This window comes from Amphiprion ocellaris, chromosome 1 (assembly GCF_022539595.1).
Source record: "Amphiprion ocellaris isolate individual 3 ecotype Okinawa chromosome 1, ASM2253959v1, whole genome shotgun sequence".
Lineage (NCBI taxonomy): Eukaryota > Metazoa > Chordata > Actinopteri > Pomacentridae > Amphiprion > Amphiprion ocellaris.
Genome location: NC_072766.1, coordinates 2512373 through 2531322, shown reverse-complemented (window position 1 = coordinate 2531322; position 18950 = coordinate 2512373). Strand labels below are relative to the sequence as shown.

The window sequence follows — 18950 nt, the reverse complement described above, 5'->3', positions numbered from 1 at the left end:
AAGTTATTTCAGTGGCCATTGTGGGTTTTTCTTTCTTTAATGGAATTTGTCCAAGTGTGTATATGTCTTATATAAATATATGTGTATATAAATAATAGCCAGGAGATGAATTTACATAATTTATGCCGTTTAAAACTGAGACGTTCAGGCATTGCTCAGACCCGGACAACAACCTCTGGCCTGCAGGCTGTGATTTACAGACCCACACGTGTCCTCAGGTCGGTTTGTCTTTGTGCCGAACGGACGAGCAAAGGTCTCCATGGCAACAGCACTGTGGCTACTGTTGCCATGAGACACTTTGACAAAAGCAGAGACACACAGAGGGAGCGGGTAATGTTAAGTTAAATATTTCCTCAAAGTGTGGAGGAACATTTAATCAACAGGAGACGCTTAATTATTGATCCTGGCAGGAATTTAAACATCATGTTTGTCATTCAATAACAGGGCGACGATTCTAGTTACAGTCCATTTATTGCTACCACAATGTCACCATGTTTGCTTCTAACTTATTTATTCATTGACTGATTTCTTTAGTATTGTATGAACAGATCAGGATGATTAGAGACCACAAGGAGGCAGCATTTCATCCTCATTTTGATTGATTTTGGCTACTTCCTGTAGCCCTCTGTGGATTTAGATTACACTTAATTTAATATAATCATGTTAACCTAGAACAGGGTTGTCAAAGTCATTTTAATTCAGGGGCCGCATTCAGCCCAATTTGATCAAAAGTGGGCACAATAGAGCATAATAACCTATAAATAACCACAACTCCAAATTTTTCCTCTGTTTTGGTGCCAAAAAGTACATTCTGAAAACGTTCACATTTAACAAATTATCTTTTTACAAAACAATCATGAACAACCTGAAATTTCTGAAGAAAAATAAGTTAAATTTTAACAACATTGAGCCTCAGTTTATCATTTCCACATTACAACTTCCAGATCACAGAGTGTCTACAAAGGAACACAACATTTATTCACCTGGAACTGAATGATATAGTATTTTACTTTATGATCAAACGACAAAAGTAAGACCAAAAAAAGGCAAAAAAACAACAAAAACAAGACAAAATATTGCAAAAACGAGACACAAAATGACAAAAAATTAAACAAAAGACAAAAAGACAAAAATTTGATGAGAAAAGTTACAAAATGACAAAAAATGGACAAAAATAAGAAAAAAATGCTTAAATGACACAAACAAGACAAAAATGACAAAAAAAACGGCAAAAACGATGCACAAAACTACGAATAAAGCAAAACACAAAATGACAAAATAAGACGAAAAATACAAAACGACAAAAATGAGAAACAAAATGACAAAAGAACAATGAGCAATCAGTATTTTACTTTATAATCAAAACAACTTGTCATGGTCTAGAAATGATTTTAAATTTATAGTTTTACTAATTTACAATCTGCAGTTAATTTCTTCTCTGGAATTTTTACACTTTGATGGCTGGATTGGACCCTCTGGAGGACCGATTTGGCCCACGGACCACATGTTGGACACCCCTGACATAGAATAAGAAAACAAAGCATAAAACAAATTTTACTAAATTGGTGGCTGGATATGTTTCCTGCCATGATATTTAAGACTTTCTGTTTTAAATTGAACAGTATATTAATATAGTTCTGAGTCAATTTTCCTTCAAATGTCTTGCCAATAAATGTCTTAAGATGGACTTGTGACAAAAGCAGCCAATTATAATTAACTAAACTAGCGTTTTCATTCATAGACAATTCTATCTTGTATCTAAAATGGTGTAAATAAGAAATATTTTGGCTATATTAACCCTCCTGTTGTCCTCATTTATGAGCATGAAAAAATAGAGTTTCCTTGTCTGACAAAAATCCAAAAATTCTGCAAAAAATTCCCCAAATTTCTGAAAATTTGCAAAACCTTCAGGAAGAAAATTCCAATAATTCCATAAAAGTTTACCTTCAAAATTTTATTTAAAAAAAAAAAAAAATCCCCCAAATTTGGCAAGAAAATTCTAGTAAATATTTTCAAACACTGAGTAAAAATCTTCCCCAAAAAATCCTAAAAATATCTACAGTGATTCCATATATATCAGTAAAACTTCTAATATTTTCTTTCAAAAAGAAATCAACCAAAATCCAGTGAAATTTGCTGGATTTTGGTTGATTTTTTGTGTGAATGTTCTTCAGAAACAATTTTAGCATTTCTTTTTTTCCACCAAAAAATGTTCAAAGATTTCCCAAAAATGATGAAAATGTGGACATCAGAAGTTTCACTGTGAAAATATTTTTTTTCCCCACATTTTCAAACTTTAAAAAGGGTCAATTTTGACCTGCAGGACGACACGAGGGTTATCTACATCTTCGGCGTAACGTTACATCACTGGATAAAATCACAATATTTGTTCAGCTTAAGCAGGAGCTGATGGACATGTTTTCTGCTGTGATGCAGTGACTCTTTACTAAATCAGAGTATTATGTGCTGGTCTGTGTGAGCTTAATGGATTTGTAAAAGCATGTTCCACAAGGAAGAGCCCAATAATAGTACCAGTATTATAAAAAAGACACTTGAAGCAGCCGTCTCTCAGATGGATGGTTTTTAGCCACTTTTTTTTTTTGACCAAAGAGAATTATTTGACAGATGAAAAACCACCTGTGTGATATTATGGAGGACTCCAAAATACTGCCAAAGCAGCTCAAACCTGCTGAGACTCCACAATAGTAGAGATATAAAAAAAGAAAGAAAACCAACAAAAACAACTTTTTTTTGAGGTTGAGGTATGTATGTATGCATGTGTGCATGTGTGCATGTGTATAACAAAAGACAAAAAACAAACCAAAAGACAAAAACAAAACAAAAAAGACAAGAAAACTAACAAAAAAGACAACAAACAAAAAAGATAAAAACAAAAGACAAAAATACAAAAAACAAATTTAAAAAAGACAAAAAACAAAACAAAAAAGACAAAAAACAAACAAAAAGACAAAAAAGGCAAAAAAACAAACAAAAAAGGACAAAAGATGAAAAAAGACAAAAAACTAACAAAAAAGACAAAAAAAGATTAAAAAAAAAAAAAAACAAAAAACCCCAAAAAAGACAAAACAAAAAAAAAAGACAAAAGCAGAACAAATCAAAAAAACTATTGGACAAAGTTGATTGGCTTCCAGTTCATATTGACATATTTTAGTAAACAACATGCAGTAAATGATGGTACATTTACAGACTCTTCCTCCAGGTATTTGGGCTTTCAGGTGAGCCTTACGTCACCCAGGTTTCCTGCTGTCCCAGGACGCTTCCAACTCCCAACGGCTCTCTACAAGGAAGTCCCGCCTCCTATCGCTGCTGATTGGCTCAAAAGTCAACCGGGTCGCTCATGGTCCAGTCTGATTGGCCAAGCAGGTTGTCAATCAAAGCGCGATTAGAGTCGTGCGGTTTAGGCGTCAGGTGAAACTCGCTCCGTGAGGAAAAAGAGGACAGATAAAACTTCCTTCGCGTGAACTTTTTGGAGAGTATCTGCCTTATTTATGAACTACTGCAGAAAAGGGAACTTTTAAAAGCGGGAAGCGTCACTTTACAACATGAAGAGCCTCAAGTATCGGTTGAAGAAGCACGAACTCACCATCACAGTAAGTTGATAAGACTTTAGTTTTGCTCCTATGTCCGTATGCTGCTGCTGTTTTGGCCTCACATGTGTTCAGAAACCACGCTGAGGTTGTGTTTTACCGCCGGTGGGTTATTGTTTGGACCGTGTGTGAGCCTGACCTTCCCTCCTAACGACCACTTTAACCGCGGTCATGTTCCCACGGTGGCTCCGGTAAAAAAACAACAAAAAAACACCGCCAGCAGTTTGAAGCACCTGCAGCTCCGCTCCGGTGGAGGATGTGTGTTTTTCCACCTCCTGCTTTATGTGTCCCAGCCTGACCTGACCGTGTTGGAGTCATTCACAAAGCTCCTGAAATCAGTGCTCCACCGGGGCTTTATCACCCACCGGGGGACTTCTGTGTTCTGTCTGTAAACTGCAAATGACCTCCAGAAACAAGTTTAGACTCTTATTGAATCCAACAACCACTGTGTGCTTCTTGCAGGTCTTCATCAGGATGAAGGCTCAGGTCCAAACAGTCACCACTTCATTGTGCACATGAAGCTAAATCTAATGCATTTTATTAATTCAATGAAACAAGTCCTGCACAGAGGCCCAAGAGTCTTAATATTCTAACCTCCTGATTGCACTGCTTTCAAGTTATTTCAGAGTTTTATTTGACCTTTATTTTAGCAGATAAGAATGTTTGAGAACCAGTTCTCATTTGCAAACATGACCTGGCCAAGACAAGCCAGCAGGAACAAATACACATGTAAACTACAGACACAAATAGACAAATAAACATAACATAGAACAAAAGTAAACAAGAAGCATGGCAGCATATGCATGTGAGTGAAAAAATGTGTATGAGGTGTAGAAAGTGTGTGTGTATATTAGGGCTGTTAAAAATAACATTAATTTTAATTTTAACAGCCCTAATATACACACACACTTTGTACACCTCATGAACATTTTTTGTGCTGCAGATGTGTTAATTGTGTTAAAGTTTTTAATGAGGTGAATCATGATGATGGATTAATCTGCATTATCGCACATAAATTTTGACAGCCCTAAAATGTGTATGTATATATATATACTATATGTATATGTATATATATGTGTATATATATATATATATATATATATATATATATATATATATATATATATATATATATATATAGTGTGTGTGTGTGTATGTATATATGTATGTATATACATACACACACATATATGTGTGTGTGTGTGTGTGTATGTATATATGTATGTATATACATACACACATATATATGTGTGTGTGTGTGTGTGTGTGTGTGTATGTATGTATGTATATACATATATACATATATATAGTATGTGTGTAAGTAAAGTCCAAAGTGATCAGCAGGAGCATTAATCACCTATAATCTGTTGGAGTTTAAGCTTGAAGGTGGTGAGTGGAGTCAAAGCTGGAAGTTTGAGGATGTTTTTAAGGAGTTCCAGTTGTTAGCTGCTGCAAAGATAAAGGAGTTACAGCCAACAATAGTGGAAGTCCTGGAGATTGATGTGTTCACTAGACCTAGTAGGATATGAATTATGGTTGAGGTGAAGAAGAGAGGACAGGTAGGGAGGAGTCTTGTCCAGAATTGACTCATAAACAAAATGAAACCAGAGGTGAATCTGCAGGGTATGAAGGGAGGGAAACCTCACCAGTTTATAGAGATCACAGTGGTGGGTGTGGAAAGGTGGATTAGTGACCAGGCGGATGGCTGATTGATAAAGAGGTTTTTGAACATGTTACTTGGGGCCATTTTGTAATGATGTTGTCATAATCCAGACTCGGGAGTATTGTCATCAGGGTGTATTTGGCAGCATGAGTGAAGGAGGCTTCGTTGAAGAGGAAGGCTAGTCTGGCTTTGAGTTTCATCTGAAGGTTGTGAATGTGTGTGGTGAAAGACAGAGATGAATCCAGCCAGAAGCCTAGATGTTTGTAGGACTGTACACGATCAGCTGTACAGGCAAGCCATCTGTACAGCTGATTGTCGGGGGGGCTGGATGCAACATTCCTCCTGTCAAAGATGATGCATTTGGTTTTACTGATGTTAAGGTGGAAGTGGAAGTTGTGAAAGGACTGTTCAGCCGAAGTGAGGCTGAGCTGGAGTGGAGTGAAGGGCCAGATGAGTATAAGATGGTATCATCGACATACAAATGAATCTGGGAACTGCCAGCTGCTTTTAGAGAGAAGTGAACACAAGATGTTATCCCACTTTCTTTCTATGCACAGCCCATGTTCCATACCAGCAGGACTGCACAGTGAGATTTGCATAGCTATATTTGTCAAGGTGTTTGTATTTAATAGTAGCTTGGTTGTCACTTGAACTAGTCCAGGAGAAAAGATGCAGGTGCTGGTGAATGGAAAAAGTTCATCCATAACACAGTATCCCAATAAATATCTCAAAATATTCAGAACAAATCTTCTTCCTGTATTAATAATTATAATATTAACAACTTATCTAACTACAGTACAGCAGTAAGTAGGTGTTTCATTAATACTCGGCTGCTTGTTGCCATATTTTGGTACTTAATTGATTAGAGCGGTTATGTTTTATATGTAGTTATGGGAAGTATCAATGCACACAGTAGTGTCACTGCTGCAAAAATCCTACTGAGAGACTGTGAAACAGAAAAACAATAATGATATTTATCTCTAATAATCTAAAAAAAACAGTTGAGATGACAGGAAAATATTTAGACTTTAATAAACAGATCAGACTTTTGTCAACAGTAAAATAATAATTAAAAGTTTTTGATCATCCTTACATTATTTTTCAAAAGCAGCAAACTAAAACGTTTAGATCTGGGGCCGTTCATAAAATATACGGTGCTATCGCCTTGACTGTTCCTGCACTAAATGAAGATTATGTTTACCAATAATTATTTTCATTGTTGATTAGTCATTTATTTTCCCATTTAATCTGTTATTTGTTTAGTCTAAAAAATGTCAAAGTGATAAAAATGTGAATCAATGTTACTCAAAGCCTGAATTGACTTCTTTGGATGCTAGTCTTATCCACAAACCAAACATGTTCAATTTATTGTCCTAGAGAAGTAAAGAAAACAGAAAATAGAGAACTTTTGCTTTGTTTTGTTAAAAAATGAGTCAAACTGATGATCAAAATAATTGGTGATTAATTGAATAATTGACAATAACCAATTAACTGATTGTTGCAGCTTTAGTTTCATAATTTATTCTAGAAATGCTTCAGAGAGGATGTTTAATCAACTCCATGGTTATTTTTAATGCTGTAAGCTGTGGTGCTGCTGAATTTTATTGACTTATACCAGGAGATGTTTCCCATATTTTGCCTCAAAAATCAACAAGAATAGATCGAATAATGAAGATATTTATCAGTAGAAGAACACTTGCACAAGTGCTAAACATTTCTTTCTAATTCATTCAAATATAGCTAAAATTACACTTCAGTTATACTTGATGACTGATTTTAAGACACTGGACCAACAAAGTTGAATTAACACCTCTTTTTCAAGAAAAACTGTACATTGTAAGCTTAACCCTGCAAAACCCAAATATTGAGAAATAGAAAAAAATGTGTATGTGTGCTATTATTTACATATATATATATAATAGCAAAAATAATATAGATATATGTATAGTAAATAATATATATAATATTTAATATTTTTGCAACAGTGGGGTTAATGAGGTGATAGAGTGAAGTGATAAACTTTCCTCTATTTACTAAAAGCACTCCTACAACAAAATAGACAAAGTTGAGCTAAAAGTATGACATGAAAACCTTCCATTTCTATGGTATTTATTGCGATTGTCCACGGCACCGTGGCTACACCATTAGTGCCTCCAGGAATGTTAGTCTGCATGTTGTGTTAGAGCCGAGAGAACTGAATGCATTTCTGTGTACAATTAGTCAGACTCTGTGGAAGATCCATCCGTTCTGTGCTCTCCATCTAAACCCAGTAACATTTTCATAAACCATAGTGCATTAATTCTTCACAGGCCAGCTATGGACTATGAACTCCTCTTACGATTCTGCACAGTTCAGCATGCAGGGCTGTTTGGCAGCGCACTCTGTTTCAGCTCCCAGCAATTACCATGAGAAAGGCACAAAGCCAGAGGAGCTGTGTGTGGTAAACTACCCGGGCCTTTTTTCAAGAGAAAAGAAGCCTTTCAGGTTTGAAATGGAATTGTATCTGCATGGATAGCTGTGTCACCGCCTCAGCCAGAAGAAGAGCCTCCCATTTTAAAGTTCAAGCTAAAAGAAGGCTGCTCATTGCCCCACAGCGTTTTCTGTACCGTTTGTTTAGAAGCAACCTCAGGAAACGCTCTGGGTGAGCCGTGTTGAGGAAACAGACGTGACATTTATGCAGGTCTGCATGATGGTCCATAACATTCCTACTGCATTCCTCTGTGACGGCAGATTCCAGGGAAAAAAATGAAAGATATTAGCAGACTTTGAGGCATCACTGAAGGTCTAAGCTGCTTTCACAGTGCTTAAATTATTATACACTGTAAAAAGAAAAAAAATCAGTAAAAGAAAGGAAAGCTTGCCAGACTAAACACAGTAAAGAGCAATCTGTACACAAATGAAAATAATGGCAAATATCTGTAAATTAATGATATTTTTAGCTTGTTTAAGTACAGTAAAAGGGTGTCATTTTACACTCATTGTTAAAAACAACAGGTTTTTAATGTATAGTTTTTTTACAGTCAAAGTAATACTTTTTTACTAACTACTTACTTAAATGACAGTAAAACATACATTTACAAATTGTCAGTTCTTAATGTTTTTTTCTTTCAGATAACTGCAGATATCTTTAAAATAATTATATTTGTAACTTATTTAAATACAGTAAAAGGGTGTCATTTTACACTCACACATTGTTAAAAACAAATACATGTTTTTAATGTGGACTTTATGTACAGTTTTTTTAAACAGTCAACATATAAAGTAATACTTTCTGTACTTTAGTAAAACAGGGGAAATCCGTAAAATGACAGTAAAAAAATCTCTACAAAATTTCAATCTTTAAAATGCATTTTTTCTTTCAAATATCTGTAAAATAATACTTTTTTTTGCTGATTTAAAAAAAATGTTCTGATCAAATGTTGTAAAAGAACAAATTATTATTTATAATAATATAGATTTTTAATGTGGATTTTATTTCCAGTTGTGGTCTGTTTTCTCATGGCTAACCTGAGCCAAATGCATGATTATTTTTCTGTGCTTTTACGAGTTACTACCTGTAATTTAACTAAATCTTGTTAATAAAACTACAGTTAAAAAGAGTTTTTAAAAAAACGCTAATTTTTACAGCGTACCTTGGTTTTGTGTGCTGCCAATGATAAAAACATGGATATAATTATAATTATAAATCAGTTTTACTGCCATCCCGAAACATTTGGTGTTAATGAAGCATAAATCAATCCGTCAGTGAACATGATAGTAAGCGAACAGCATCAGGTCTTACTGTAAACTATTTAGCTGCATGCTTTGCTCTTGGGAACACAAAACCTCGGAGGTGAACTCAGTCTCTCCTAGTGGTGTGACTAATAATTAATAAATGCGTCTACATTTTTCAAGTGGGAGAGGCGGGAGAGAATTCAAAGGAAACTGGCTTTTAGGCTGTGAACAAACACGAACTGTATTCTGGCCAAGGAAACAAATCAGTGGAGGAAGCAGTGTCTTTTTCCACTCCTTGTCCAGTGTGAGTTTTTAATCCTTTCTGTCTCCTCTTGTAAGAATTCAGTGACTTTTTCAAAACAATGAAACCATGAGCAGCTCCTTCAAACCCTACATGGTCTTAAAGGTATTCTTTCCTTATCATATTCTCCATTATTCTCCCATCAGGACTGCCTGCCAAACATTGGCAGTAATCTATTTCAGCTAAGGAATGCCAGCTATGCCCACCAAACCGTTTAAGGAAGCTGGAAAGCAAAGCTGAAAACTTAGTAACCAGGTTCCAACATGCCAAGGCATTCATTCGCTGAATACCAGCTGGATGAGGTCTGTTGGTTTGGCTCAGGTTTGCACCAGGCACCGCTCCAGTTTCTGTTTTTCTTTTGTATAGAAGCCTATTCTTCATTTGAGAGTAAATAATTACAAGGCTTCTTGTGACGAGCATTGCCATTCACAACCGGCACGCTCTGGCAGCGGAAAGAGAATAAGAATTGTGTTTGTAAGCGTGACAAACGAGCAGTTCTGACAGGGCTGCAACTCATGATCATTTTCACAATCACTTGTTCTGTTTATTATTTCCTTAATGTACTAGAGTTAAGAAAATACTGAAAAATGTTCACCTCAGTTTCACACAGTCTGACCTGACCTCTTCATGTGTCCCTTTGGAGCAGGAATGTCAAACTCATTTTAGTTCATGTTAGTTCCACATTCAGCCCAGTTAGATCTCCACTGACTCCAAATTTATCCTTTGTTTTAGTGCAAAAATGTTCGCATTTAAGGAGCTATGTTTTTGCAAAACATCATCAACATCCTCAAATTTCTTAAGAAAAATAAATTCAATTTCAGCAACATTCAGCCTCAGTTTATCATTTCCACATTACAACTTCCAGATCACAGTGTGTCATCAAAGGAACACAACATTTAGTCATCTGGAACTGAACCAGAGAGGATTTTACTTTGTGATGAAAACGACAAAAGTCAGACAAAAAAAAGGCAAAACAACAAAAACAAGACAAAATATGACAAAAATGAGAGAAAGGATATGAAACAAAAATGAGACAAAAAATTAGACAAAAAAGTTAGAAAGTGACAAAAAGAATGGACTAACGAGAAAAACAAGACAAAAAATTGCACAAATGACACAAGCGAGACAAAAAATGACAAAAGCGAGAAACAAAACGACAAAAAAATAGACAACACAAGCGAGACAAAAAACACAAAATGACACAAACAATATACAAAACAATGAATAAAGCAAAACACTATGACAAAAGTAAGACAAAAAACACAAGCGAGATAAAAAGGAAGCACAAAACGACAAAAATGAGAAACAAAATGACAAATACATGAGACAAATGATGAAAGTCAGACAAAAAAAAGACTAAAAACAAGACAAAATATTAAAAAATGAGACACAAAACAACAAAAGAACAATGAACAATCTAGTATTTTACTTTATGATCGAAACAACTTGTCATGGTCTAGAAATGATTTTAAATTTATAGTTTTACCTATTTAATTAAAGGTTAGTATATATTCTGAAAAACCTACTGCACAATATAAAAAATATTTCTAATTTTAAAATCTATAGAAATACTAAATGTAGTTAAAATTCAAGAAACAATATTTACGTATTTTAGAAGTTGTGTCAAAGATTTTGGCACTAAATTGAAAATCTCAATCATTCTTTTGTTGAAAATCATATCAGTTTATGCAAAGCAGATCCTTATCATTGTAAAAACAAATATAAAAGAAAGCGAAAGAGAATGCTGAGATAAGAATGTGTTCAGGAAGATCAGATGTCTGGAGCTGGATGGACCAACATTCCTCAAGCAGCTCTGTTGGCTACAAACCCAGATTTTAAATGCCAATATAGTGAAAATGTTTCAAAGATTTGTGGTTTTCCAGGTTGCTTATCTATGGAGGTAGGAGTAGAAAAAACATGTCCTGAAGGACAGTGAGAGAAACTGGATTTCCTGGTTGGTTTTGAGATTAGTCTGCTCCGTCACACACTCAGTAAACTTCTGTACTGTCAGCTGGGGAACTCCACTGGGTTTATGTACGGAGCTGCTTCATATTATTGTCTCCGTATATTTAACTTGTCAGTCATCAATTCTGCAGCGTCCATAAAATGAAGTATTTATGATGCAGATCCAGACCGCAGAGAAGCAAAACTGTGGTCTGGATCTGCTTGGGCTTGTGTCACAATAATTTTATGATTCTCAAAATCAATTTTTTCAAGAGCTTCAGTTACTTTCTGCTCATTGGAACTAATCATCCTGAAACATTTGGTATTAATTCCCTGTAGATTATTCTCTCACTGATTGTGTCTGATGTAGGGCCGACTGATATGGATTTTTTAGGCCAATTCTGATATTTGGTAGAATAACTGATTCATTTTAAAAACATATAATGAATAAAGCAACTTCTTTTTGGGTCCCTTAAGGCTTCCAACAACAAAGATATGAATTACAGGCAGAACATTTTACTGTTTTACTATATTTGTCCTTTAGTATTTGTTTGACTTCACAACAGAGAGGAATTTTCAAGTACAAAAACTTGCAACAAAGCATTAAACCTCTGGGAAATGATATAATCTTAAAAAAGAGTCAATCTGTAAATGAGTTCTTGTTGCTGCAGAGTAGAGGTAGATTATATATATATATACAGGGTGGGCCATAAGTTTCTATACATAGGAAAAATAAACATTTTATGTTGGACAACCATTTTTATTTATATAATGTGCTCGATATGATTACCATTTTTTTCGAAAACACATATTAATACGTGTTTTCCACTGTTGATGAACTCACATTAGCACAGTTCTGCTTGTAACGGCGTCGGTGATACGTTCCTGGAGATGATTTGTGTCTCATATCTTCACCTGATACACCATGGCCTTCAAGTGCCCCCAAAGATAGTGTCAAATGCATCTTCTAGGGTATCTGAAACATAAAAGAATATACATTATACATTACACAGTTTGTTTTAGAAAGTACGCTGTAATGGTTGTCATGTTGTTTTGACCAGTTCTGTACAACAGGTGAGGAATAACATGGAGCTCTGTGTGAAGAGAAGTTACATCTGCTTCTCTTTTGCCTGTGTTCTGTCATTACTGCTTTTCACTCCGTAAATCACCTGCACAGTTATATAAAGGTGTTGTGTAATATTCAGTGAATTGTTGTTTCATTTTAGGGATAACTGTGTCACTACTGTTTCTGCTGTCACCTATTATCAACATTATTATCACTTATTATTTAAGTCATCTGTAGAACAGTGGTTGTTTTCCTGATTTTCCCAGTTATATAAGCTGACGTGGCCTCGTTTAAATATGTGTCAGAAGTGTTATGTTAATTCAGATTTTAACAGTCTAAATTATTGTTTAAATAAGCAGCTGGAGGAGAGTGTGTTTTATAGGTGCTTCAGGTTCACCTCACCTGTAATCGTAAAGCGTCCCTGCCAAAGCTGCTTCTGGTAAATTAGCACTGAGGCTGCTTTTGTCACCCATAAATTTCATACTACTCAGCAGCACTCATTCAGCCAGCTGCTGCAGGCCTGTTTCTGTCTACGGTTACTGTTGTTTGGGTCCGACAGCAATCTTTTTTGACACAAAACAAATAAAGTTCAGACTTGTCAGTGTCATGACTGATCATCAAAGTAATTTGAAAGCTTTAGTCAGCCCTCTGATGAGTCAAACACTCACCTAATGAGAAGCTAGCCTGAAGCAAAGACTCAGCAGCACAGTGTAATGAAAGGGTTAAGTCAATAATAACACATGCATTCTGGTATTTGCTGTCTCGCTGTGTAGCCATCCTTGTTCTTAAACTTTAATTATATTAAGGTTTACGTAGCACATGTGACTCAGACTTAGCAGCAGAAAGGCTAGTTATGAAACATGTCTGTATAGATTCTCCAGGTCATGGTAATACTAAGAGCTTCAGTTAAGCAATTCAAAAAGCAACTGGACCTTTTTTTTTGGTTGTTGAAGTTGTTTCACCCTCATCCTGAAGAAGTCCAGGTCCTTTTTTCTAAAGCTCTTAAGGTGGCTTTTTATGAAATCTACCAGGAATGATCAGGCCTCACATTGATATCTCTTTGTGTCTGGCTTTTCTGCCTCCAGATGAACTCTTCTGACGTTACTTTAGCGTCCACTTGTATATTCAGGATTCAGGGTTTTGGACTTGGAGCTCGATCTTTGTCTGTAAGGGGCGTTTGCTGTTTGCCTTTCTTCTGCTTGCTCCTGATCACACCCAGTTTTCTTCTGTCTTGTTGTCCAGCATCCATGTGCCTTCAGGGTGGAATATAAGAGCCTCCCTCATCCTTGAAGCAGAGTTGTCTTACAAAACAAGCAGCAGGGCTGGGAGGGTTGATGATGGTTTAGTACTGTAGGACAGAGGAGCCAGTAGTAGCTGGAAAGCTGAAGCAACTCTAATTTCAAAGCTGTTTTTAACAAAAGGAGGGTGGAGATGGAAAGAAGGAGCGTGATGGCTCCCAGCGTTTTGCAGCAAATCCAATCTACTGTTCCAGTCATGTCAAGTGATCAAATCATGAAGTTGCTGAAAGTTCTCAAATTAAACAAGCTTTTTTAAAAACATTAATCTCATCAGTCGGAGATTTCATCAGACATCAGAAAATCGGAGATTTTTTTTAGGCCATATCGCCCAGCCCTAGTTTGTATCATAGTTGACATTTTTGCTGTTTTCAGGCCTAAAATCAACATTTCATCTATAACCAAACACCACATGACATTTTAGAGAAAGATTCTTCTAAATATTATATATACAACTGAATAAAATTGAAATGTAAAGTTATTTCTAAAGATATTGTAGTAAACCTGTTGACTACTTTATATTAAATAACTCAGAAAGCCTTGGAGTCTGGCCAGTCTTTTCTTCAGGAGGAAATGACATCATGTGGAGCAGGTCATGTGATCTGGAATTAACACACTTCCTGGAGAGGTGTTTTTGTAATGGAGAACTTAGTGGGAAGGGATTTCTGGGGCACAGATACAATTAGATATTTTCCATATAAAATTTGATATATTGCCAAAAAAAAATCTGTCATGATTATCTCAACTTAATAAAAGAACACAATCCAAACTATTTCTGAATCAGCTCATTTTATTATTGATTATAGCTAATTAGAAGGTGGTTGTTATTTAATTCAGACGGTTATTTAGTTGACATTTTAGTTATATCCAGTCATTGGGTCTGTGTGGGAACTTGTGCATTTTGCATCCTCCTAAACCTCCAGGAATCTTTCTCAAGCTGTTGAGCAGCCTTTACAACCCTGAGTACCTACTTATCAAGTAGAAGCTCCTCCAGCACGTTAAAGCTCCAACTTAAAGAGACCCAGCAGGCATTCTTACCCCTCTGCTGGTGGGGTGAGATTTGCTTAAATCCTCTTTTCCTCCCTCCCTCATTTTCAAAGTGTGCATTTTGTTTGCTTTTCAGAGCTGAGTTGGTATAGACTGACTGGTTCATCTGAGTTAATCCTGGGTCAGACTAAAAGGCTGTTCAAATCTCCTGACAAGCATCTGTCAGGCTAAATTACTGGTCTGCATGCTGCCCTGTCACAAAGATGTTCAGGCTTCACAATGGAGTATCAGTGCAGGTATCTCAGAATGCCTCATTTTGTCTTTAGAAAACCCTGTTCATCCACTACCGTGAACCTGACATTTAGAAAATTGCGCTGTCTCTTACTTCGTGGTACAAAAGCTTAGGATTTCACGGCTGATAGAACCGTTTATCCAGACACATTAGCCATATTTCTATAAACACTACCAATCAAAAATATGGACACCACATCATTCAATGCTTTTTATTTGTTTGTATTATTTTCCACATTGGAGATTAATCCTGAAGATTAACACTTTTTTGTTTACAGCATAATTCCGTATGTATTCTTTTATAGTTTGGACATCTTCAGTATTAATTTAATTAAATAAAAGCCATAAAGTTAAAAAATGGGTCCAGACTTTTGACTGGTAGCGTAACTGTGAAGCAAATTTGAAGCAGACTTTTAAAATGTCACCAAAAAACCCCCTAAACGGATATTTGACTTGTTGCCTTTTACTGCTTTGGAGAAAATAATGTCGTCTGCATAGTGTTAGTGAAGGTTGCAGTTTATGCTACAATATGCATGTTGGGTGTTGGGGTGTAAAAACAAGAGGAGAGTAGTCAGGTCAATAGAAACCATAATACAGGGGGTCCTCGACTTATATCAAACTTCCATTCCTACAGATCGATGTAAGGCGATTTTCAATATAAGTCGGAACTCCAGCAAAAATGTAAACAAAGCCGTTCTGTGCATCACGATATCGATTATTTCTTCATAAAAGTCATGAATACCAATGACTTTCATGCATGTATGAATCATTTTACTAGAAGATAACAGAATATTTTAACGGACTGATATTGTTGTTGATGTTAAGGTTTCAATGCTTATTGTTCAGTTCCAGATTTCCCTAATGTCAGTGAACGTGCCATGTTTAGTTAGCTCACCTCTGATTGGCTGAGAGTCAGCAGTAGAGAGAGCTGGGAACGGCGGCTAATTCTGGAGCTAAGTTCTGGGGTTTTTCTAGTTATTCTGGCGTTGGCTACGGTCCACAGTAACCTGTGTGAAGGTTCAATAAACCAGCAGAGAACCAGATAAAGTCTCACTCATTCATCACAGAGGGTTGCTACAATATGTTGACCTGTTTTTACAACTTGATCCATGTTGGTCGGTGTTTCTTCCTGTTCCCAGCGTTTTATTCTATCTAATTTCACTTCCATGGAGACGGCTTTCCTTTTCTTCCAAGCATCAGAATAGTCTGACTTACGCTGGGAGCCATAATGAAGGACAAAAAGTTAGTGAATGTAGCACAATCCAAGGTGGAGTACAACCAGAGAATGGAAGCCGTCTGATAGTGCCACGTGACGACGTATTCATCCGCTCCGCTCGTCAGTTAGTTCCACGTAACCAGTTCTGACGAAACGTTGTAAACCGAGGACTCCCTGTACCGTCTTACAAATGTACTCAAATAGTAAATAGTTTGACTTGAAGAAGCATAATGGCATAGAGCCTTCCGCTTCCTACTCAGAGACTACAGTGTTAATGGTAAAGCCATGCTATGAAAACCAATTCTCAGCAGCCTGCCTGTTAGACCATGATATATGTAGATAATATATAAGATTATATGCAGCTGTACTGTTAATAGATGTAGTGTTAATCTGAATAGTCTGACTTACGCTGGGAGCCATAATGAAGGACAAAAAGTTAGTGAATGTAGCACAATCCAAGGTGGAGTACAACCAGAGAATGGAAGCCGTCTGATAGTGCCACGTGACGACGTATTCATCCGCTCCGCTCGTCAGTTAGTTCCACGTAACCAGTTCTGACGAAACGTTGTAAACCGAGGACTCCCTGTACCGTCTTACAAATGTACTCAAATAGTAAATAGTTTGACTTGAAGAAGCATAATGGCATAGAGCCTTCCACTTCCTACTCAGAGACTACAGTGTTAATGGTAAAGCCATGCTATGAAAACCAATTCTCAGCAGCCTGCCTGTTAGACCATGATATATGTAGATAATATATAAGATTATATGCAGCTGTACTGTTAATAGATGTAGTGTTAATCTGAGTGGGGGTGTAAGAGGAACACTCGAAGGGGGAGAATGAAATTAATTGCGTCTTCAGGGCAAGTGCAAAATTACCAGATGGTGTAAAACTCTTGGGGTCAACAAAGTCATTAGAGGACCATGAAAACCTGAATCAGATTTCACAGCAGTCTGGCCAGTAGTTGTTGAGCTTTGACCAAATTATCGACAGAGATCTGGACTCTGTCTGACTTCACATGTGGTCTTTTCTCTTTTACTTGCATCGGCCATAGGAGGCAAGTGGTCTGACGGGATCAGCACCAGTTTGTTTTAGACTGGATGTTGTGTTGGCTGTATAGTCTGTGGTAGCGCAGCAATCTGTGTTTTTAGGATTAACTTGTGGCTCCATGAGAGGAGCCATGAGGTCATCTCAGCAGCGTTGGTCGTCTGCGTTCCCATGCAGAGAGCTCACGCTGTGGACCAGCCACCGGGGAGCAGCGTTTATGATGGCAAAGTTCATGTGTGCCTTTGTTTGTGTCATGTTTGTTTGTCGAGTGTGAGTCCGGGGCACCTTGTGTTCAGCCTCGCTGTTCATGTGTTCATGTGTAATATGAACTGCGTGAGTCGGCTCCGTGATGGGGAGATTACCGATGCTGGGGGGAGGTTAGTGTGTGAGAGGGGGGCTGAGTTTATTGACTGACTTTGGGTGGGCTGCAGTTGACATCAGCCCACACACACACGGACACACACACATACACACACACGTACACACACACACGTACACACACACACAGGCACACACACGCACACAGGCACACACACGCACACACACACCGTCAGTCATGCCGAGCAACACAAAGATTTTGCTGATGACCGACAAACTGCTGTGCGATGGCTCCCACTAAGCCTCATCAAGCTGTGCTCTCTGTGCGTTTGTGTATTTCTGTCTCTCTGCAGATTAGACAAGCACCACCACATTATGAAATGTGTGAAGACATTTCAACCGCTTTGATACTTTGTTAGTCTTGTTCAAACAAAACTGTCTGAGAAAGAAAGTGGTGAAGCCAATTAGTGCGATTGTGAGCACCGCTGCTGGCTCCAGTGTAGTCTACAGGCTGAAGGTTAGATATCTAGTCAAATCCTGTTTGTCTTTTTACACCTTAAGATGTTTAGTTGACCATTGCTTGATAAATTACCTCATTATTTCTCCACACCCCATGCAGTGTCTGTTGCCCCAGTCGCATTTTTACTCTTTATGGGCTCATTTTTGATTGCAAAATAAAGTGTTACACCTCCATGGAAACAGAACAACCGTGAATAGAAATGGAGGGAACTCACAAATGTCTTTTGTTTTAATAAAAAAAAGAAACAAAAGCTTTTAATTTCTTTTGTTATATATTTAAAAAAGTGGACTAAAGGACTGTGGCAGGAAGAGTTCTTCAGCAAGTCCTTCCAAGATGGGCCAAAAAGTTGGGGAAGAAATTTGCATGTCATGGTTTTGTTTAGCAAAAGCAAACTTTTAGAACTGAAATCATGTAAGAAAGAAGATTTTACTTCTTAATTAAGCAGGTTGGGGTGGACAAAAGATACCTGGATAAGATCAGCCACAATCAGTCACCATTTTAAGGCTACTCCCTTTCTTCCAAAGCGTCCTCCCTATCATACAAGTGTCCACAGATGGTATTAGTACAGGAAAACAATGGTGACTCCACATATTATAGATGTTTTACTGTCTATCCCTACATGTCTTCTGTCTGCTCTGTTTAAACACAGCCTGCAGTTCAGCCCATTTCAGCCAAAAACTCTCTGAACTTTTAATTTATTTATTTATTTGTACGGGACAGTGTATATTAATGAACATACAGTCTCATAATAGTTTACACAAGGTTGCAGTAAATACGCCGGATTTAGCACTAGGCTAATTTCCATCCGTTGTCCCACACATAAAAGAAAAGAATAAAAATAAAAAATACAGTGTTACAGACATATAAAAACAATATAGTAAAACAAAGACAACAACAATTAATACTAACTGGGTTAAACCTACCCTAAAGTACTACTATTTTAGAAAAGTGCTTTCTAGGCAGAGTCTGTCGTAAAATGCAT

At 36.9% G+C, this 18950-nt stretch overlaps 1 protein-coding gene across 1 annotated transcript in view; it reads left to right on the top strand.

The window, feature by feature from the left end:
• The first annotated feature begins 3412 nt into the window (after nt 1-3412).
• Nucleotides 3413-18950, top strand: part of uacab (uveal autoantigen with coiled-coil domains and ankyrin repeats b) — a 61098-nt gene continuing 45560 nt past the window's right edge. The window contains exon 1 of the mRNA XM_023264781.3: nt 3413-3611. Within this exon, the coding sequence (XP_023120549.2) occupies nt 3564-3611 (48 nt within the window). The 5' untranslated portion in view covers nt 3413-3563. The remainder of the gene's footprint in view (nt 3612-18950) is intronic.